The sequence below is a fragment of the Mya arenaria genome, chromosome 6 (genome assembly GCF_026914265.1).
Source record: "Mya arenaria isolate MELC-2E11 chromosome 6, ASM2691426v1".
Lineage (NCBI taxonomy): Eukaryota > Metazoa > Mollusca > Bivalvia > Myida > Myidae > Mya > Mya arenaria.
The window spans coordinates 52,406,558-52,429,797 of NC_069127.1; the positions used below are offsets into that span (position 1 = coordinate 52,406,558).

Here is a 23,240-nt window from a genome sequence, read left to right on the forward strand (position 1 = left end):
AAATATGCTCTTTAAATGCAATATTGCATTAGTTTGCGAATGATTAAAAACAATTTGAGGTAAATAACTGATATTTTAGCACTTTTTCAAATTACGACCTTGAAATGACCCTGACCTTTGCTGACCTTGATGGTCAGTGTGTTAGAAAGCTTAGTATATGTACATAACATAGTTAAAACATTTAAGTCAATAAATGTTTTTGTTAAATAGTTATAATAAATACTGTAAGACTTGTCATGGGCTAAGAAAACGGCGTCCATCTTGGCTGTTGTCTTGGTTACCATGGTAACCTTGGGGATGCCAGCTGTCCACCCTCGCTAAAAATGAACTTCAGACATACCCCGACACAAATATACCAAGAAACGCTCTGGACAAAAAATGCACACAAATACATATAGAGACTAGACTAGTAAGACGTTAAATAACCTTTAATTGTTTTTTTACAAATAAAAAATACAGTCCAACGGGAAATGCAATTTTAACCATATGTATCAACATCATACTATTGATATCATTGTAACCAGGCAAATCATCTACTTGCTACTTCCATTCTGACCATTTTTCATTTCAAACCTTTTTTTTTTTTTTTTTGAATAAAAGAAGAAGAAAGATTGCCAGTTAAAGCATCAAACATACCAAAAAACCAGCATTCGTTCATTCGTTCCGCATGGCTGCTAGATCATCGATTTAGAATTTTGCGACACAAAATTCTCATCATTTTAAGTATATAAATAATAAAATGCACCACTTTAAATTATTGACAAAATATCTTTATCTACGGTATTTCAAAACTTATTTTGAGTTATGCTCGGATCTTTTATTTCACTGCAAGTTAAAACGTATTATCACTTTATTATTTTTTTTGTAAACAATGACATTTACGACAAGGGGTTATGCCTACTTCTTGTCTTATATAAGTTTGTGCAGATTTTTCAAACTAGTTTATTCTCGTTATAATGCTAAGTAGACACGGGTCAACGCCAAGTAGCGTTAAGTTACGCAGGTCTTACGCTCTACATATGTCAGGTTTGAAACCCCTATATAAAAATGAAAATTGGAAAAGTTTTCTGCATTTGATATTCGAGTTGATTAATGTGTTTTCTGTTTGTGGGATTTGCTCTGACTATTGGCGTTGATGTATGTTTTTTACGTTTTATGCCAAGAAGAAAGTCTTTAAGCAATACTGGAAAACTGCCACACGTATCATTTTGCTTGAGAAGTAAGCAAACAATTATAATTACTTTTCCAAGGGCAAGGGCATGTTTCTTTCCTATTTTTCCACCATCGACAGTCAGAAATATTCGGATATCTGTGAGGATGAATCTAGGATACATTAAGATATTCTTTTTACTAGTGAGTATTTTATTCATTGTCACTGCAGAATCTTAACATGCAATACATATTTATTGATAGCATAAACATTATTTTCGTCAATTTAATATTGTGTCTGACATTGCACAAACGAATCACTTCTCGATTAAGGCTTTTTTTTGACAAGGTCAGTTCATGAAAGATAATATCTTAAGTGTATGCTTAATTGTATTTATGAATTCTTTCTAGTTTATTTGATCATTCGAATTCTGAAACACAAATATTTTATTTGTGTTGATTTCTGTCCTTTATTTGTTTAATCCTGGCTGTGGTTTTCTTGACAACAAAACATTTTTTAAACCTCAGGTAGGTTTTTGCCCCGTCTGTCCGTCCGTCCGTCCGTCCGTCCTGTGAAATCGGACAAGTGTACTCTATCCCATAACTCCATATCTTTTTAAGATATTGACTTTATATACATATTGACTGTGTTAAGAGAAGTACTGTGCAAAAATAAAATAAAATGGTACTTTGAATGTTATTGCCCTTTAATTATTTGTAAACTTATATTTTTACCTCTTTCCTTCGGGTAATCTTGTCCGGAGCATAACTACAAAATTTAATGTCGTTAATGTATTGACTTAATATACATTCATCTCATTTAGGAAAAATGCAGTGCACAGGAACCTAACTCTGGCTGCAGTTTTCTTTTTAGTTATTGCCCTTTGCTAATTTTCATACTTTTTGTTCGGATTAAACCTTTGTTATTTAGGAGCAGTTTAGTGGCCAAGAACCACAACTCTGGGTGCATTACTTTTAAAGCAGTATCTTTTATTGCTCTTTGGTATTTTAACTCTTATCTTTGTCCAGACGATAACTGTCTTTCAAGTATTGACTACAAACTTCATATAGAGATATAGCTCATTTAAAAAAGTGAAATATAAATAGTTCATTACTCTGATTGTTGTCCTTTTGAGTTCTTGCCCTTTGTTAATTTTCATATTTCAGTTTTGTCCGGAGCATTTGAGGAATTGGCTTCAAACTCCATGTACAAATATATCTCATTCATTAGAAATGCTGTGCACAAGAATCATAACTTTGGGTGCAGTAGTCTTTGAACTATTGCCCTTTGTTAACTTTCATGCTTATTTTGTCCGAAACATAATTCGTAAAACATTTGTGGTATTTACTTCAAACTTCATATATAGATATATCTCATTTAGGGAAAGTCAAGCGCACCTATCTTTGAGTGCAGTTTCTTTTTAGTTTATTGTACATTGTTAAATGGTTATTCTTTGTCGAAAGGCGAAGTTGATACTGTTCGTAAGCGGGGGTGTGGCAGTCTGTGACTGCTATTGTTAAACATATTTTTTTTTTATTTCTCTCCAAAACTCTATATGTTTTTGAGGAATTGACTTCAGATGTACAAAAGAAATATAATTTTGTGTTTGGTATACTCAATGAAAAACTCAGCTATGCTGTTAAAAACTAAAAACAAAACTACATGCATTATTTTACAGATGTTACAATCCTTATTTCTATACAGTAGAATTAATTTGGGATGCAAGAACACAATATTTTTTGAAGATATAGTTCATGGCAGAAGTTTGTTATCAAAATATTTAGTCTTTGTTTAACTAAGATCCTTATGCCTTTAAAAAGAATATTTGAGGCTACTGAGCTTGTTCTTGTTGCATCCATTGTCTTATCAGTAAAATGTGGAATAATCTTTATATGTTTACAATAGTTGATATATTTTGAATGATATCTTTGACTAGGTCGCTAGTCGTATACAGCTGAGTTTTGGAGATCATGATAAGGCTAATGAGGACAAAGCATTATGGGGAATTCAACAAGAAAACCAACGGATACTGAGGCAAAATATAAGATTCCGTAAGGTAATTTGTCAAGTAACTTTTAATTTGACTTAACTGAACTCAGTTTATTGGATAAAACATATACACATGCGTACATCAAAAACAACGTATTTAAATACCATTAGACGGGAAGGCATAGAAAACCTGACCCCAATATCACGAAAAATTTTTAATTCAAATCTCAACTCATTTTACCATATGTTTTTACAGATTTTTAAACCGCATTCTATCGCTGAATATGTTGATTGAAACCTTTGGTCTAAATTCCAATTGAAAAATATCCTACAGCAAAAAATGTACTTGATTACAATTCATTGCCTTTTAACAATTACTCAACTCTATTTTTTGCTCTAGAATAAGTTTTCTTTGAAATATTGTCAAAATCTCTGAATAACACATTCTATGAGAAAATACTTTTTCAAAAAGTATAAAAACATTCTAGATTTTGAAAAATACTATGTTTTTATGTGGTAAAATGAGTTGAGATTGAGATCGAGATCGAGATTTGACTTAAGTATTTTTGTGATATTGGGGCCTGGTTGTTTTAATACACACAAGAAGTACCGACCACTGATTGACACATTTATCAACTGGAACCGGATGTTCAAACTCATTTATTTTCTTTCAATAAAAAAACAAACCCTTATAATTCCAAACTAAATATAATGATGCCACGAAACATATTTCTTTCATCAATATGCAATTTGTAATGTCTATATATTTTTGTGCGTGAGTGTATATATATACAGTACAAAGTGCATATGTATGAAAAACTTAAAAAACAAACAATTGGAATCGCTATTTTTGGTTTGAAATTTTAATATTTCTTATCTTTAAAAAAAGTGATTTGAGTTTGAAAATCCGATGCCAGTGCATTTTTCTTGTGTAGAAGGTATGAAGTTCATGTACAAGGCGTTCGTTTAATACTGTAATGTGATAATTTATCAGCTTTCAGAATGATTTTATTTTTTTTATTTTTCCAAATAAAAATTCATCATCAAATTCTTTATCCATTTATGTGTGGTAGAAGTGTCCATATTTTCTCATTATAGTTTCTGTATACTATGTTATTTAATCATTAAATTATTCTAGTTTGAAGTATTGTCTAGTATATGGTATAAGTGCAGATGGATTATCTATAATTGCAATCCGATAGAAACCTTTAAATTGTCGTACGTATCTATTTTCCTTTTTATGAACTTTAACTTTATATAAGCAAAACATGACTTCTTATGTTAAGGGTATTTAGATAAAAAGACTACACGAGGTTCTCTAACTTCTTACTGATGTAAATCTAGATTCAGTATGTAAGAATGGCGTAGTTTCAAATGTGTTTACGTTCGTACTGCATGATGATCTATCAAATTTGTTTAACCCATAGGTATTCGCGGAAATGCTGAGTGTCTGCCAGTCGCTTTCAGTGAAGACCTGCAAATGTGAAAAGGTATTATCCATTTGTGTTTCAATTTATGGCAGTTGATCGAATGATTATTTTCACAGGTCGATATTGAAACATAAATGAATAGCGTGATATATTATTATGTGAACCAAAGGACGGAGAATGTGTATTACATATATCTTAATTAGCATATCAGGTACATTGTTCGGAAGTTGATTTACCTATATATATGAGTTGTTCAATCACTTTTCATTATTACAGTTAATGTCTGGATTAGGATTGATATTGAATGAAAGTACGAACGTCGTTTAATTTATCTGAACCATATACATTGTTTGCGTGTTTAGGACAGTTCAAATGAAGAGCACGCCTCGTTATCCCTTGTGTCGATTGAATCGTCAGGCAGCGATGACAACATCACCACAACAAATGTAACAGTCACTTACCTGGCCCCGAAGGACCATACACTTTTCTTCGTAGTATTGTTTTCTACATCTGCTATATGGCAGACAGGTAGGACGATCATAAAAAGGTTTCCAGCACATGTCAGTACTTTTCCTTAATGTACATAGTTCAATACGAGTTAATATATTACATAAATTGCGAATGTGAAAGTTGTGAAGGTGTAATGATAGTTCTCTTGTAGCGTGAACGTGAATGAGTAAGAATACTTATGGCATTCCAATGGTCAATATTTGTTGCCCCTTACAGGTGGACAAGAACGGGAGACTTCAGATGATATTGTCAATCAATATGCAAGGACTTTGGTGTTGTCTCGTGATGAAATTAAAGATATTGTTCACATTGAAACCAGCATCACAGGCCACGGTGAACAATACAAATTGATTCTTGACGTTGAAAGTATCAAATACAAACATATTGACCACTTCGCTGATGTGCAACCCTTCGTGGTAGACTTACAGTACAGTAATTTTCATTTGGCCGAAGAGGGCTTGAATGTGACAGGACTTATACGCGCGGATTGGAATAAGTACGAGAGAAGTATAGATTTGACTGAGTTGTGGTGGTCTGGGTATGATTTGTCATCAACACCACCATCTGTTGTTGAATTTGTGCATCCGTCTTTTGATAAGCAGGGAAACAGTATGTTGAAAATCGCATTCTCGTTTGTAGATGATAGCGTTATGCAATTTAATGCTGTCATTGATAAAGAAGTGTCTAAGTACGGGGGTTATTTCGCTGTTCGTTTGACATATAAACAGAGCTCCTATTTGATAAAACATTTCTATGTTGGAAAAGACCATATATTAGAACCAAGAATGACAGAAATACCCGACAACCTACTGGCCCTTTCCCCTCTTCCAAAGGATGTCTTTATATGGAGCCAAAAGTATTCGTTTCAATGTTTAGCCAATGGAAATCCTACTCCAGAAGTATCGATTGTACGAGTGACGAAAGACGGAAAGGAAAAGAAAGTAAAGACTGAGAGTTTTGTGTTTGATAAAATGACAAGGCAAGAGACTGTTACATTTGAAGAAGGCAATCAGAAACCTGGGACATATATATGCAGGTAACGTGAACAATACCAATTTATGTTATAACCTGCTGTTTTAATAAACATATATGCTTAAAGGACATACACATAAATTAATATGAAGCTTTATTTTTTAATTCCATAGATGTGTTTCATGTGACACAAATGACATGTATATTCAATGTATTAATATGGACACATTTGCAGAGCAACCAATGGGAAAACAGTCATTAATGCGACGACTGAGGTTACGTTTTTTAAACACGCAACTTTTGAATACGAGAGGACAGGAGTCATAAAAAACTCGAGTAAGGAAATAAGAGTTTCTTGCAAAGCATCAGGGAACCCACGACCAACACTGAACTTTCTTCTTTACGAAAAAACCGGGCCAGCTCTGCTGCCTCCAGATTTTATGGTAAAGATACGGATTTACTGAAAAACAGATACATTTGTGGCGAAGCTTTTGAATTTTAATAAAACAAAATGATAAATTATTATGTTTTAGTTCGCCATATCGGATAATGTTGTAATTTGTTTAACAATGATATACATGTTTGTTAGTTATTTATTGTGTTTAGTACCTAAACATACCAAACACTCCATGTAAAACTACCTAATAATCTTTCCGCATGTCATATTAAGTCGAAAATTATTACGAATTTTAAAATTGAAACAAACTCAAAGCGATATAACTCTCATATTATTAGACTATAGTATTTCCGCCGAAAAGTACAAGAAATACGTATTAATAATGTACCTATTTTAATTATTTTGTAAGTATTGTGTGTGGAAAATTCTAAATAACCTAAGGATATGGCTTTTGATTTTAGGTTGCAACAACGAGGAAAAGTGAAGGCGTGACCCGCAAAGTATTAACACTCACTGTCGAGGAGAGCAAGAAACTGCATACTCTTGTTTGTGCAGCGGAGCAGAATTTGACAAACGCAAGAAATGATGCGATTGCTTTGACTACCATTTATTTGTATCCTGGGATGTCGCTCGACATGGATTGGCAGTTTTATAACAGACTTGCAGCGACGGGCACTAACTATACAACAGACTTGCCGTAGCGTTCTTGTGTAGTTAGTAGTCTTTAAGATTGAAACTATGCTTGTTTATATCGTTAGTCATATGTGCGGCGATTAGCATAATTGGATCATCTAGTTAATAGTTGAAGTTGTCAGTTTTAGGCATGATTTTAAATATGCTGTACATAACATATGATGAATTTAACGGTAAATAAATGTCAACGTATATACATAACATTTTACCCAATGTGTGCCGCAATTTTGTTGCAGTCACAGCTAGATATGAAGTCAAATTTTCTGCGCATGTCCTGTTTACGACAAGATTTCTGCTAGACGCTGTTCGTATGATAGTTAGAAATGGCTCCATAATTGTAATGTTTAGCTTTGTACATGCATTTTATATGGAACTGAGACATTCTTTTTCAAACACGATTAAATATTGATAGTGAGTTTTATAATAATATATTTTATTGACGTGTGGCATTATAATTTTGCATAATGATTATAACTCAATAAGTTCCTTCGTGCTTGCTGAACAGTAAAAAATGTTGGCGACTGCGAAGACATCTTTAACTCATTCCCCTTGTCCGTGCGACCTTGGTCAATAGAGTTTTCAACATTATCCTGGTACGCGGGACAACTTAAATGCCTCGATGTTTTTAAAAAAAAAATGTATAATACTTTTGTCACGGTTATATGTACCATCCTTTTCTAGTCTACGAATAATAACTTGAATATATAAGCTTCCAATTCAATACATGTATAATAAACTGTTTTTTGATTTCCATATGTAATGCATCTAAATAGTCAGTCACTATGCATAATCAATCAGATTCTTTTTTGAGTTTAGACTTAAGTTATAAAAATGGAATGGATATGATATTAACATAGATATAAAGCTTATGTCAAAAGCGGCCATAACTCCTCCATGGAAGCATTTACCACATCAAAAAGCATAATAAAGTGAGAACATAATACAATATTCAATATCCTAAAATAATAGTGGAAAGAAATTAGGATTAAGCATAATAGCAAAGTTATTATTAAGAATATGTCCGGCAGAAAATATTTATATAAGAAATGGGTTGGAGGGAGGGAGAAAACAAACGTCCGAGCCGGATTATAACTAAAGAACAAATGAAAAGGGGCCAAATTAAGGAGGAACAACTTAACCGACGGCAATGAAAAAGAGTTCCCTCCTTGGTAATTATGAAATTTCCTCAAAATTTCGCAATTTTAAAAGAACTGTCTGAAGAATAAGCATTAAATTTTAATACAAATGTTTCAAGTATATTGTTTGAAGTTTCGCAAGCTTTCAAAATTTCAATTGAAATATAAACATTCGAAAACACTGAAATTATTTAAGTAAAAACATCAACACTATTATACATTCGAAATATTATTCAAACTGTTTCAAGTATAACATTCTGCTTATTAATATAATTCGTTCACGTATAAGTGATGGGGACATTACTTGAACCTTTTAAATATATTCCTATAATAATTATTTTTTAATAGAATTGCTTTAAGTATACTCGAATAATACATTCGAAATTTTTAGATGACTGTTTCAAGTAATGAATACTGATACATTCGACCTTTTTTATAGAATATCTAAAACTAAATTTATACCATACAACACTAGTTAAAGTGCAATCATTTGGAGTATAAAATGAACTGCTTCAGGTGTAAGCACTCGAATTATTAACAGAAACGTTCAATGCAAATGCGTAAAACGTTTTCATGTATTAAAATATACATTCAAAATATTATCGAAACAATCAATAATGATAATATTTAATATTGATACAAAGTTTGTTTTAGGCAGTATCATTCGAAACAATTATAAAATTGCTTCTAGTTCATTGAAAAGCATATTTAAATATTAATATAACTGTTTTACGTCCTCAACCGAACCGGGCAGACAGCCTTGCACGTCTGATGAATACAATGGCATAGGAAGGTCTGAGAACATTTGGTCAGATGGTAGATTAGTGAATGAATGTCTAGTACCACCTTGTAACCGTCTTCTGAAATAAATATAATAAGTTTTCGATTATTTAAAAATATATTTAATTGTTCTTGAATAAGTTCGAGCATCCAAACTTTCTAAGCTCTGGCTCGTTCTCTGTCGCTATCGATATCAACGCGGAAGAATTTACTGAATTTTGACTCCCTTTGTCGGTAGGAACAAAAAAAAGGCATACTTTATTTTAATTATATATAGAGAGCACCAAATGCTTTGATCTACAATTAACCTTGAACGTTGCATTCTGATCTCTGGTTCGTTCTCTGTCGAGCTGTCACTATCGGTATCAAACCGGGATAATTTACTGAATTCCGACTGCCTTTGCCGGGAGGAAGTCTGTAGACGTTTTTGGTTTGTCATAAAATTCGTTGTTTCCAAATCTGGCTGTCCTTCTATCGCTATTTTGAACGACGGTCTTGTTTTAAATCTGGTGTTATTTGGCATATTTGTAACCCTTGATCTGAAAGATAAGGGTAATTCTACGAGCCATTCTTTTAATAAAGACTTTTAATGATCTGCTCTTTTACATATTAATAAACTCGTGCACTATGTTAACATTTTCGTATTCATCAACATACTTTTATTGTGCTCATAAAGCCAAAGTTTCCAACATAGTCACTGTTTTAGTTAAACATAAATTATTTGATAGTGATCTGTTAGAGGTATGGGAAATAAATAATTACAATGACTATTCCACCTAGCATTTATATAATTTGTTTATTTCCGCAACTTGTCAACTCGAACATTCCAAACAAATCAAACGTTTACATACACTGTTAATCGCCGTCCTCTTGTTACGGACCAAACAAAGTGAATCGCAAGAAGAAAAACAATAACACATTCAGTTATCAGGACACCTATGAGCGTTCTTCCAGTCTTCGATGACGTAAGGCTTGATGTAACGTCTGCAGCTTCAGGTGCAGAAACTAAGGCTGTGTAATTGACAGTGATTGCCAATGCGGAAAACAATGATTGTTTAGAGTTGTCTGTTACCTAGAGAGTAAAATCGGTTCATATACAATAATCAATAAAATAACATTGCAGTGATGTTTTCCATATTGATGATTCCTATGCGCGGTAAAATACATTTAAACCATTACTACTTTCATAGTCATTCAATGTCAATACCGCTGCAGCTACTTACCTTAATATTAAACGTAAACTCTACGTTGTAATTAAAATCCATTATTTGTCTCAGATACAGACTCATTGCGTTTGAAGTTGATCTCTTCCGTTTTGCATCTGCCCGAAATTCAAATAGTTTCTTCCCCAGTCCATTGCCGAGAATGTCTGCCCTGCATTGACCATCATCATCTGCATCCGCGTCGACACATTCGACGGTTAGAAATTTCGTGCTGAGATCTGTAGTTCGGTTGATCTGAAGTTGTGTGTTTGTAGGGTCAAGTGGTTGAGATGTTCAGCACATAATTTATTGATAAAAAAGGTGTATAAAGAAATATTAAAAGGGAGAATGGAATATGTACTAAATGCAATATGAACTGTGTTGAAAATGAATTCCACTTCCTACTTAAATGTCTATTATCGTGACCTTAAAGCACCTCCCTTGCCTAAGAAGTATACACGATGGCCATGTTTATCCAACTTTGTAACATAACTGTCAACAACAAACGTAAATATCATGAACAAAATTGCAACTTATTTATATCAAGCTTTTTAACGGCGAGAATAATAATCTTTCATGTTGATAAACTACTGAAATAATAAAACGTTTAATTTTGAAGATGATCTCATTACCCATATAGTTTGCATACTTTTTTCCATAATATTATGCTATAATTATGTTGATTTGTTGTAAATTTCACAACCATGCTTGCTTGTTCAGTGTTATGGCAATGTATTTACTGTATTTGCCAAGGACTTAACTTTTTTGTTTGTCATGAGCGTAGTAAATAAGAATTTTTCGTCTCAAGTTTGTTAAAATGCCCTTTTATAAAGTTTATAAAGTCTCGATACCACGGTTATTCTTTTTTCTTTGTCATGTAAAGACATTTAACTGTTTGTTTACAAAATGTTTAAATTTTAATTAAAACCATCTGTCCTATTTCAGCTTACCTTTAAAAATGGCTTTCCGGCACTCGTTGTTTCAGACTCTCCAAGAGTAAACGTAAACGTCGGTTTCATGTCATTGACGTGTTCGACGTTAACGACTATATCATGTTCAGAAAATAATCCACCGGCGTCTGTGCACCGAAAGGTTAGCGTTGTAGTAGATGGTAGACCAAGCGAAGAGTCATCGAGATCCCACTCTTTTGTCAAATACAGTCTATTGTCTGACACGTTGTAACTAAAAAATCAATTATTAGAAATGTATAATAGTGTTTGGAATCAAACTTCGTATCATAATAGACTAGTTCGTTTCCCGGTTATTCAACAATATCAAAGAACAACACATTTGCCAAGACCGTGACTATGTCTCAGAATAATCAGACAAACGAACTCATTCAGCGATGTATAAGGCAAGGCAGTATTTAAAGAATGTCTATATATACATTACTGTATATTGTACGAATAAACACAGGTTGTTTAATGTCTCAGAGAGTATGTGATTTGCAGCCCCGATTGGTTATAATTATTGTTTTGCGGCCCGCCTGTGAACCTCTTTCGTTTTCATATACAATAGTTTCCAGCGAAATCATTGGATGCAATATTATTTTTTGATCGGGGTATGAACGCAATTGGGCTGGTCTAAGTGTGTGGACTCCGAAGGACTCCACGCGTACTTTGACCAGCCGAATTGCGTTCATATCCCCGATAATGACATCAACCCCGCAATTCATTCCTTATATTTACACCATTAATTCATTATTTTATTCAAGAAACGTTAAAAAATACTTCATTTCATTTCGGATTACCTTTCAGTAATCCTTTCTTACCCATTCTGTAAATAGGACGACCCGACTGTTACCGGAAACATTTTTTTTCAAATGACGTCACAATAACGCGGGAAAAGATCAACCACTTGAAATTACTTTTAAACGTAAAATTGAAACACTTTTGGCAACAAAATGTTTAAAATATAATATCTTAGCACTTTCTAAAATGTTGATTGATATTTTACGGGACCTGCTGACACATTACAAAGACTTACAAGATCAATAGTTTTCATGTATATTGTTATGCGATGAATTTCGATGCGAACATATCCGAAAATGTCGCGTTCATCGATTGATAAACGCAATTGCCGAAAGGCAGTTCATTTAGGGAATGGAAGTTGAGGTGTAAATATATGGAAATGAAAACAGGAGATTAACTTTAAAACTCCTACTAAACTTAAAAAGGTATAAAGACTAAAGTATTTATGAGATGGAAGCATGGTGGAGCGGGGATATTACGTGATAGTTGGCCCTAGAGTACGTATCGAACCGTGTACGCCATGTATTAACCTGTTATTAATAAAAAAAGATCAAGCTTTCAATTAATACATACACGAAGTAGTCAACGTGTGTGCCACTTGCGAGGCTTATTGTGGTTGTATCTTCATGATCAACATCGCTGCATGAAAGTCCTGTCTTGAATTTTCTGCCAACTTTCTAAAAAAGACCAGTAAACAAATATATTTTATTATTTTTCAAAATTGATTTATAAATAGCCTTCATATTTTGAGAACATTTACTTCGAAGTCTAAATTATGAAAACACTAAAGTCATATCATGCACTAGTGTAAACGTTTTATGTTATAGGCATTCTTTGAAGAGATTCTCATAGAATCAACTATTTGGTTAATAATAAACAGTATATTTACCGCGCTCTCCTTAAAGTTAATGCTGGAAACAGAAGACGTTAGAGTATTGCCTTCGTTAACGTTGGTAACGTTGATAAGTAGAACATACGATTCTTTGCTTGACAAATAATTGTCACGTACAGTAAAGAAGAGGGTGTACTTGTTCAATGTCTCGAAATCTAAGACCTTTGTCAAAGTCACAGCTCCACCTGAAAAAAGTTATTTATATTTTGACAAAAAATCAAACAAAGTCCTAGGCAGTCATCTCCCCTTAGAAGTAGATATGAAATCAGCCACCATGTACGAAAAAATACAGTACAGCTATACAAACTTTTGTTGTTTTTTCTTAAATATTTGCTATAAACAACAAGCAATAAAACGCGGTTTTCAAAGTTAACAATATTTGTATCAGTACCCCCCCCCCAACAACAACAACAAACATTTTGAATGACGTCAAGCAATTTTGATCACCACCTGCAGTGATAACTGTACGACAAAAAGGAAGTAGCCGCTATTTGCAGTTTGTACGCACACAGGTATTCCAATTTTGTATCACTGTTTGATTGATTTATTAGGAAACGACGTGGAACAATTGATTTTGTTTTGTTTTTAAAGATGCCCTATAAAACTTAAATATAAAAAAAAAAAAAAACATTCTGGGTACTAGCAAAAAGTAGAAAATAGGCTGTACCTCCAAAAATGTATATTAATTATATTTACTCCGACAAAATGTAAGTTTTCTTTATATATTATTCTTATTTGTAAATGTACTGCACCAATTCAAAAATCTTTTTTTTTTTACTTTAACCTTTAAATATGAATATCATTATTTGTATCTGTTCATTTCATCAGCGGCAAACACATTGCATTTCTACATGTTAATTTTCATAGAGGCATTATCAAAGAGTTTAGGAGTCGATATACATTTAAAGTTCTTTGTTTAATATCGTATTGAATAATACAATAAAGGTGAAGGCATATGCTTACTTAAAATGCCATGTATGCACAGACTGAAGTGGTGTAAAAACAACAACATTTGCCTTATCTTTCATAATTACTACCTGTGTCTCGATATTTGTTCGAAATGGTTATTTCTTGCAGTATTAGGTCCCAGACATAATTTCAGACAAAGCGATGTGACATTTTTCTCAGGGGTTACCATGTTACTGTTATATTCCAGTACCGTTATATTCTACATCACCCGTGGGTCATCAGGTCAAACTACTATTTTTGCTTTAATCAAATAACATCATAATGAATGAACACTTGAATAATTGATTTTAACCTTAAATAATTGATTTAACCCTTGAATGACTTGAGGCCACGTGAAGGCAAAATCTTACACGCTGTATTCGTTTTAAAACACTAAGTTTTGCTGCAGAATAGAAATGTTTGCTTACATATGGAAGAAACTATGGTCAAGTCTTTAAACTGTTATAATTATCGATATCTATATTCAGACCGGGGTTGATCATTATGCACACGTCTTCATTAACTTTGTATCGTATTCTTTGTGTAGGTTCTTACATCACAAACCTGTATATGTTTTCTTTATAGCGAAATTTTTGTAAGTGTTATTGGCTTATTTGTAAAACCATACATGCTGTATTTGTCAATCATCGTTCTATTAAATTTGGATTGTTTTTGCAAACGTGAATAAGGGGTCGACAACCATAAAGGTTGAAACGGTTTATACACATGCTGCCCCTGTTTCATATTCAGTGAATCTCCACACAACGGTAACTTCCCTTTAAAAGACAATAATACTAATTTGTAAAGGATAGTCACTGCGAATGAAAACTTCTAAAATATTGGAACTCAGCCTACGTGCGGTCGCCATTTTTTTTTTTTGCATTTTGGAAAATAAGTAGGTACAATAAAGCCAACGAAAGACTTTGGTCCATGGTTAAAAAGTCTCAAGCTCGAGTCAATACTCAGACTCAAAATAACAGTTGAATTTATAATATAACAAAGAATCATCGTTTTTGCCTTAATTATAACAATAAATGTTTATTCTTGTAAAATTATAAACAGTTATAAGATTCAGCAAATATCATCATCAATACTGATCTACAAAACATGCTACAATAAAATTCAGATTTGCAGTTTTGCCACTTGAGTCTGAGCTCAGACTTGAGACTGTTCGTTATCATGGCCTCTGACCTAGTTGTTGTCACCTTGTGTGATCAATGTATTTACTTGTTGGGTCCAACGTGAAATGTCCTATTGAGGTAGACGGCACTACAGACATTGAGAAGACGTGGCTCTCATTCGGGAGGTCATCGTCAGCAACAATTGCGGTAAACAACACTGTACCGATCGGTGTACCTTCGCTGACGTTCTTTGTTGCTGGCAAGTTGCTAATGCTTGGGTATGCGTGCGTAGCTACAATTCAAAATACATGTTAAGGGTAAAATGGAAAGTAGATAAGCAGTAGTTGAAACATACGAAGACACTAAATACAAACGCACTAGTACAGTTTAACACTCGCATTTATAAAATAACAGTGGTATCGTATCTGTATACTCGTATTTCTCGACAGTGTTGACAGATAAGAAACATGGGTCTCGAACACAACAAACAAAAACTAATGCTGATAGTATTGCAAACAATATTGCGAACAACATTACCAACGGCGACAACAAAATTATACAATTTAATGCATTCAGTTCTTCAAGAGAAAGGCAATGAATAAAGGAAAAACCGTATTGAATTGAATTTCAGTATATTCGATTCAACTAATATACATATGGATCAACCTTTACCATCGTAATACAATCAATGTAAAACAGATACATGTATGTATATCATTACTTGTTAATTTAATTATACAATACTATACAATCTTACTTTCAAATGTTATAACAAGTGTTCCACAGTCGTTATTATAGTGTTTTTCATCACCGACACAAACACCAATGGAAAAAATAAGGCCGTTTTCTCTGTCGATGCTAACGTTTCGTCGTAGTTGTATCGTTATAATGTTGCCCTCTGGAAGGCATAACAGTAGCAAAGTTATCGTACCTAGTAAACAATAGTATAATACCCGATACATGATTTAAGGGGAGAGTAGGTCTGGGTGATTAAATATCCCTAAAGTAGGCATTGGCAATATTTATGTTGTGAAAATTTCCGATACACTGTATTTATTTTGTACTTTTCTTTTAAAAGTTTATATTTAATGTCTACAAAAACCGAAACGATTGTTTTTTACAACCTATGTTCTTATAAACAGGTAGCAGCCCCAGTAGTAGTTAAATTACCTATGAAGCAGGTTAAAGGATTATTTGTCGAATCTACAGTGCATGTGTAATTTAATGCATCGTTTTCCTGGTCCGATGCCTCTTCTGTTAGAAGTGTTGCTCCGGAGAACACCACTGATTGATCCACTTGTTTGTTTACAGTACCTGAATAATGAATAAGCATACATTTGACTGTGAGTAAGCGTTTGCACCCCAACCCCTATTCTAAATGGTTGGTACAAGAGCAAATACGACTGATAAAGGAATATGAGTCCCACTGCCTAAACGGCAGATGGATCGTTATACCCCTAGATAACATTACATTTACATTTCCTCCCTAAACTGACCTTATTGGTATGTAAAAATTAGTACCAGTTATTTAATATTGATAAATTGAGATCAATTTTGAGATTGTGTACGTGCACCTTTATAGGTAATCATTATTCATTAGAATATAGAAGTGAAAGCACTTTTATTCATTATTCTATATCGCAAGTGCATGAATGAACTCGCGTCTTCATACATTATCATATATCATATTAAGTAAATGCACGTACAACCAAATGAAATCCTTATCCGCAAGTACGTAAAAGTGCGTGCATCTTTAAACATTATCATTTATCGCAATTCAGATCTGAGTTTATAAGAACAATTCTAAAAGTTTGTTACCAACAATAGTGTACGGGTTTGTCATGTTTTAAGAATGATGCACCTTCAGAAATGATCTCATCTCGCAATTAAGATCGTAGTTTATACTGACTTGTACTAAATGTACGTTACCAACAATTGTGTGCGGGTATGTCATGTTTTCAGAATGATGCCCCTTCAGAAATTATCCCATCTCGCAATTAAGATCGTACTTTATACTGACTTGTACTAAATGTACGTTACCAACAATCGTTGTGAGGTTAGGTCCTGTATTCAGAACCACGTTGATAGTAAGTGTTCCTGTGTCATTGACTCCCAATCGATCTTCACATGTAATGTCAATAGTGTATGTGGTCTTTGCCGATGAAAGCTGTCTTGAGGAGTCCGTACCCGCTACGTGATTCTTTATAACGTAGACTGAAGTAAAACGAATATCAAGACATACTTCGTGATATGAATAACCATTCAATTTTTATGTACATTTGTAAGCGTTGCTGTTGCTGATGTTGTTTTGTAAGTAGAAAATGCTTTAATACCCCCTATCCGATCCCCCCCCCAAATTTAAAGTCATGAAGTGGAATTAACATTTAAGGTATGGATACACTATGCATATTTGACGTCGTCAAAGAGCATAAGTCCTGTTGAAGTAGTGAACACATTATAAACCAAGAGAATGAAAAAAAAAAAAAACATATATCATACGCACCTCCCGAACCTGAAAATGTTTCCTCTTCATAGAAAGGTAAATTATCGTTAGGATTCGTAATATAACACGTGATCTCGTCGTCAGCATTTGAATCGAACGTCTCAACAGTGAATAGCGTCAAAGGGGTGTTTTCGTCCTCATGTATGGATACATTTGCCGGTAGGTTCCCAATTGTCGGAGCCTGTAAAACGTTAATAGTTCGAAGTTTTCTTTAGTGATCCTTAAATTAGAATTACTAAGAGTAATCGTATTTCAAAACGTAACCGAAGGTTTCTTTAAACTCATTTTCCGACATATGGCTTTGCATATTGAGTGTATAATGCAAAATTGAACTTTTGTTGTTAAATTATTATTGCAATACACAGATTGAAGACCTTACTACTTTTTTCTATCAATAAAAGAACTATTCTCTTACAAGGTCTGAATAAATGTTTATACTTTTTAGTTTTTAATAATACGTAGGTTTACTTCTGTTGAAGGCTTCCAATTATCCGCTTAACCAGATAGCGAAATGATTTAAGGAAAAAGCGTTTGCCCTTAAGTAGTTTTATACAAACACGTATTTGGTAATGTAAATGTTGACAAGAACCAATAATGGGACTGTACTCCGTATGATGAAATAGCGAAAAAAGAGAATATTTTCGAAAACTGACATAAACTTGATATCGATGTGTACAATGCATTGAAACTTACTCACTGAATTTCCACATAGTTAACCATTAATTTATTTTTTCGCAGTTTTTTTCATATTTTTCCATTAAAAAAGATAACTAGGTATGTCAACCTAGTAGAATTCATTCCTTATACTTGATCGGCTAGTCGATGTTATCACGTGATATTACCAAGTTAGGTATAAAGCTTAAATATTTCAACCATTTAAGGTAAGCCTTCGTAGTACAGTGGATACAACACTGGACTGCAATTTTGGCGACACCGGTTCGAACCCGGTCTCAGACTCGATTTTTATTTTACATTTTGGTATTTTCTTTACAATTATGATATCAAAGAGTAAAACGTTTTATCAAATAATTGTCCTGAGATTCGTTACAGAACAAAAACTTTGTTTTGGTGCCAATCTGATGTACAGTGCCTTTAATGAGCAAACATAATCAGTACAACTTAACTTGCTATGTTAATATATAAATGATTAGAGAAATATAATGATGATGATTTCCATTTGTTCAAATCTATCAAAATCAGGGTTGGTGCCACAGCGTAAAGAAAAATCAACTAACAGCGGTCTACAGTACGTCGTTTATGGTATTTTACCATTTTGCTTCACACATTGCTTATTCGCTCAAAATTATCTATTAAATGACTTTTTAATCTTTATATTTAAAACACAAAAAGGTGTCTTACATAGTTTACGTATGTGACGTAAAGCTTTAGAGGGCACACGGAGTATTGTTGGCATGAAAATTTGTCAGACACAAACCCGTTTAAAGAGTATGCCGTGGATGGATAACTTGCTGGTAGCTTGGCCGCTGTTGTGACTTTGCCTGAAGAAAACAATTTTGAAAAGACATACTGGAATGAAACATTATACAATTCAGTCATATTTTAAGCTTTCGCGATTGTCGCTTTTATTACCTGGCTTCTCAGTTCCAATCGAAATAACATTAAGTCTTACATAAAAAACACATTTTTTGTACATTATTCGGTCATTAGAATAGTCTTCATCATATATTGATATATAGAACAACATATATTCACTGAAATACATTATAATTTAATTACCGTTTGCTTGGTCAACAACAAACAAATCCAAATGCTTTGCCGTTAAGCTGTATGTGATTTCCGAAAAACTGTCTAAATTGGTCACAAACGTAGAAATATCAAAGATTTCTGATCCAATCGGCGTTTCCTCAGTTACTGTCTTTTGTTTTCCGGTACAAACTGGCACGCTACCACAATAATCTATTTTGAGTAAAGATAATGCAATGTTACTTAAATCGTCAGAAAATAAAACTTGTACCGGGAATATTGAAATGACATACGTATCCTAAATCAATACACACTATAACAAACATATATTTTGAGTGATAAACTTAAAAGGCCTTCTCAATAGTGCAATTGTAATGCATTTATGGAAAATATTGATTACTGATTTCAAGACTGTAGCCGTGTATTTTATAACTGAAAACGCACACGTATAATATGACTGGCGGGTCCTAAAAAATACAGTGATCAACATAAGGTAGAAATGCCGTGTTTTCTGCACCCTTTTACAATTTAACATGGTATCCTTCATGAGAACCTTTGTTTTCGATATTAATTCGTCCTTTTATGTAAATTAAAACTAGTCTATTGTTTGTCTTCCATCTTAATTGGTAGTAAGAGTGCATATTTAATATATTTTCCTGTTCAAAGAACAGTCCATGAGAAGTGAATGGTGAATAAGAAAACAATGGACTTTTAAATCTAAATCAAATACGATTACCTGGAAAATCAAAAGGGAAGGTATAACTACCTAAATAAAGTTTAAATCACATCAAAATTATGCAGTGGCAAAGCTTCTTAAAGTTACTCAATTTATTAAGCATTAGGGCGGTAAAGTCAATGGGATTAAAAATAATTTTAGCATTTAGAACACAACAACCGTTGACATTATGTTCGTGTATGGATTGACGGTATGGCAATGGTAAAAGTAACAAGGAACTGAGTTAGTAGGTTTGAAACTTTACCTTGAAGTTTAACGGTTAGGATCTCACAAATTTCATTCCGTCTATCGTGTCCACATATTTGTATGTGATATGTGGAATTCTTTGGAACATATTTTAAAAAAGTTGTTAAAGAAATGTTTCCAAGCTGATCTGAAATTGAATTATGAAAGTAAGCAGAGCTATTAGTTTTATTCCAGTCCGTACATCTGGCGAAAGGTTTTAATGTAAAGCAACACACATCAATATACATACAATCATTGATTCGCATACAAGCCAATTGCCAGTACATTAATGGAAATTAATCGGTTAAACCCTACATTAATTAAAGTAGTTACAAACATACACCTTTTGCTATGTAAATCATGATATTAACATAATTGAAAATGATTACAACCGTAATAATTTCCACTAGAGTCTCCTTTGAAATACGTAACGGCGCTTCCGTTGTCCATCAAAAATTGATATTCATAAGTAAGATTCTCCTTTTCTGCGTCCTGATACATAGTTGAAAATATGACGTCATGTTCGCTTCCAGTGTTCAAGTCAAGTGTAACTTCGTCTGAAAGTTATGAGCCATACATTAATGACATGTCGCATTTCAGTATAAGGTATCCATGAGTTGAAATATATTGTAATTGGAGAGTAATCGCTCAGAGATGGAATACATAAGCATGTTATCTTGTGATTTCTTTTCAACGATGTAAGTAGATGCGTCTTCGGGCATATCGAAAACAAAATTATAGTAAGTTGAGGTCCGAGCCTAAAACTTGATAGATGCCTACTTTTCCTGTGGAAAAGTAACAATTAATTGAAAATTCCATCGAAAAAGGCTTATATATTTCATCTTTACACAAATCAATGTTTTATTTTGTTTTGATCATGTAAATCATAAAAATGCATTAAAATAATACGGTTTTTTCATCTTTAAGGGAAAACCTATATATCGTGTCCTTTTAAAGGATCTACGTACAGTTAACTGTGCTTCAGCTTCTGTTTACATTCCCCTGGTCCTTTGAGTATTATATAGAGAACACTTGATCGAAAATCATGGAAGTTATTTGTATTTTCATGCTGTATGAATTCACAAGGGCATGCAAGTAAAGTCCAAGAAGCGCGCTAAAATTTGCATCATAAAATTAAACAAGAACAAAATGCGAGCAATGCTTCCACAAAATTATTGACAAGGTGCATAAAATACCTACTTGGTAAATTTCTCCAGGTAGGAGCTTCGTTGGGTAACGGAAAGAAAGTGAAGTTCTTATTGTCCGTTTCCCCATAGCCGTCCTTGCATGTAATCGACACGTTATACCACTGAGTCACGTTGTGAGTCATGCAGCCAGAGTGTTTGGGACACGTGTAATTATCTCGCTTAAAACCGCACGGTGGCGTGAACGGCGAATTTTGTACGGTACACTTCCGTTTCCACAAAGAATACGCTTAAAATAGGATGTATATATATATATATAGAGAGAGAGAGAGAGATCACACCTACAACATAAATGATGCATCGCCATTGGTCCAGGATTGGTCACGCGGTGACCCCATATTTCTCCATATTAGGTCACCAAATCTATATCGTACTAAAATGGCGTCTGTTTTCCGATTCCGATGAATAAATGAACTATTTAAACATGTTAACAGGTTTTCGACGTGATATGAACGTTACGTGGTTAGTAGATGACCCGATATGGCATATACGGGGCGCAGGAAACCATATTCGGATTCGAGCTTTGCGATTTGCTATACGAGCCCGTTTATCCCATATCGGGTCACCTACTAGCTCCGTAACTTATTATATCTACAGAAATGCAAAATAAACAAATAGTTTTACTTACTATTAATCACTGAAAATGGGAGAATTCAATCATCTCTCTTCATATTCAGATATAAAAGAGTTTTGAAATGAAATCAAATTTACCATCCCATTGATGTGGCTTTGCTGAGTTCATTTTAAGTTCAAACAGTTCCGTGTCATTGTCACCCCACTGATCAAACACTTCTTTTATCCAGCACGTGGCATTATCCTCGATATTATGTCCATCTGAGCTACGTTCGTAGTTGTAATCGTAAACCTTTAGCTCGTGTAAAAGGGTTTCTTCGTCTACGTCTTCATGGAGACTTATTTCACGTTCATTCTTATCCAGTAGGCTCGCGATGTGTAGGGGCTGAGTAAGTCATTAAAGAAAATTTAGTTTCTTAGGCATATTTTACATACTACATAACAGAATGGTAACTGCAACTTAAAAATGTAGTGTATATAAGATCATTGCAAGCCGACGTTGCTGTTTTTTTTTCTTTCTGGATCATATGTCAGTGTTTAATCTACGATCAATGAACAACAATAAATATTTGCATACATATGTATACTGACAACAAATACACACGGCACACATGAATGCGGCGATGAATAAGAAACAAAACCGAGACTGCTGTTAACATACTTTAAATATAATCTGTACTTTCGATGGAATGTATTATTCAAAATAATACTTATAGGGAACAAATAGCATGGATCGTACCCAGTTCGTATACAAGATTGTAACCTCCATATTGCAGGTTGAAGTGTAACAAGACTCAGTATTTTCCACTGTCACCGTCATGTTGTAGTTGCGGCTAGGATACGATGGCCAAATACTGATATTCGTAGTCAGATAAATCTCGCCTACAATAAATTATAGTATATTTCATTTTATTTTGCATACATTTCTGCACGTGTTCAGAAGTATGAAAAAGGCGAAAATTCCTTGTTATTTCAGTTGAGTATCTTTTTCTAGGCATTTGTGATTTTCATCATTTGCTTAAGACAGATGATGACAAAGAAAGCAAACATAGCGAAATAAATGGAATGTAAAAACATGTTATAGAAAAAGTCACTTAAGAGCTTTGCCTACATTCTCTCTCTTTAAAGGGGCTGTCTCACGAATGATAAAATAGCGAGAAAAAAAAGAAAATTGTCGAAAACTGTCATATACTTGGCATCGATGTGTACAATGCATTGGGACTTACTAACTGAAGTACCACTTAGTTTATAATTTATTTAAGTTTAGCAGTTATTTCGTATGTTTCCATTAAAACAGATTACTGGGTATGTCTACCAAGTAGA

At 33.5% G+C, this 23,240-nt stretch overlaps 2 protein-coding genes across 2 annotated transcripts in view; one reads left to right on the top strand and one right to left on the bottom strand.

The window, feature by feature from the left end:
• Positions 1-1,216: 1,216 nt before the first annotated feature.
• LOC128238511 (uncharacterized) lies at positions 1,217-7,335 on the top strand. The gene is made up of 7 exons (XM_052954499.1): positions 1,217-1,353; positions 3,087-3,206; positions 4,567-4,629; positions 4,932-5,097; positions 5,296-6,115; positions 6,287-6,494; positions 6,910-7,335. The coding sequence occupies exons 1-7, from the start codon at positions 1,318-1,320 to the stop codon at positions 7,147-7,149; spliced, it is 1,653 nt and encodes a 550-aa protein (XP_052810459.1). The 5' UTR covers positions 1,217-1,317; the 3' UTR covers positions 7,150-7,335.
• A 535-nt stretch (positions 7,336-7,870) lies between these two features.
• LOC128238510 (uncharacterized) overlaps positions 7,871-23,240 on the bottom strand; it is a 29,171-nt gene continuing 13,801 nt past the window's right edge. The window contains exons 12-30 of the mRNA XM_052954498.1: positions 22,657-22,799; positions 22,056-22,302; positions 21,340-21,573; positions 20,532-20,696; positions 20,159-20,287; positions 19,212-19,391; positions 18,834-18,973; positions 17,475-17,655; positions 17,012-17,185; positions 16,142-16,285; positions 15,729-15,869; positions 15,078-15,263; positions 12,900-13,087; positions 12,584-12,687; positions 11,210-11,441; positions 10,281-10,514; positions 9,909-10,129; positions 9,366-9,596; positions 7,871-9,137 (exon numbers count right to left, since the gene is read on the bottom strand). Of these exons, the coding sequence (XP_052810458.1) occupies positions 8,993-9,137; positions 9,366-9,596; positions 9,909-10,129; positions 10,281-10,514; positions 11,210-11,441; positions 12,584-12,687; positions 12,900-13,087; positions 15,078-15,263; positions 15,729-15,869; positions 16,142-16,285; positions 17,012-17,185; positions 17,475-17,655; positions 18,834-18,973; positions 19,212-19,391; positions 20,159-20,287; positions 20,532-20,696; positions 21,340-21,573; positions 22,056-22,302; positions 22,657-22,799 (3,419 nt within the window). The 3' untranslated portion in view covers positions 7,871-8,992. The remainder of the gene's footprint in view (positions 9,138-9,365; positions 9,597-9,908; positions 10,130-10,280; positions 10,515-11,209; positions 11,442-12,583; positions 12,688-12,899; positions 13,088-15,077; positions 15,264-15,728; positions 15,870-16,141; positions 16,286-17,011; positions 17,186-17,474; positions 17,656-18,833; positions 18,974-19,211; positions 19,392-20,158; positions 20,288-20,531; positions 20,697-21,339; positions 21,574-22,055; positions 22,303-22,656; positions 22,800-23,240) is intronic.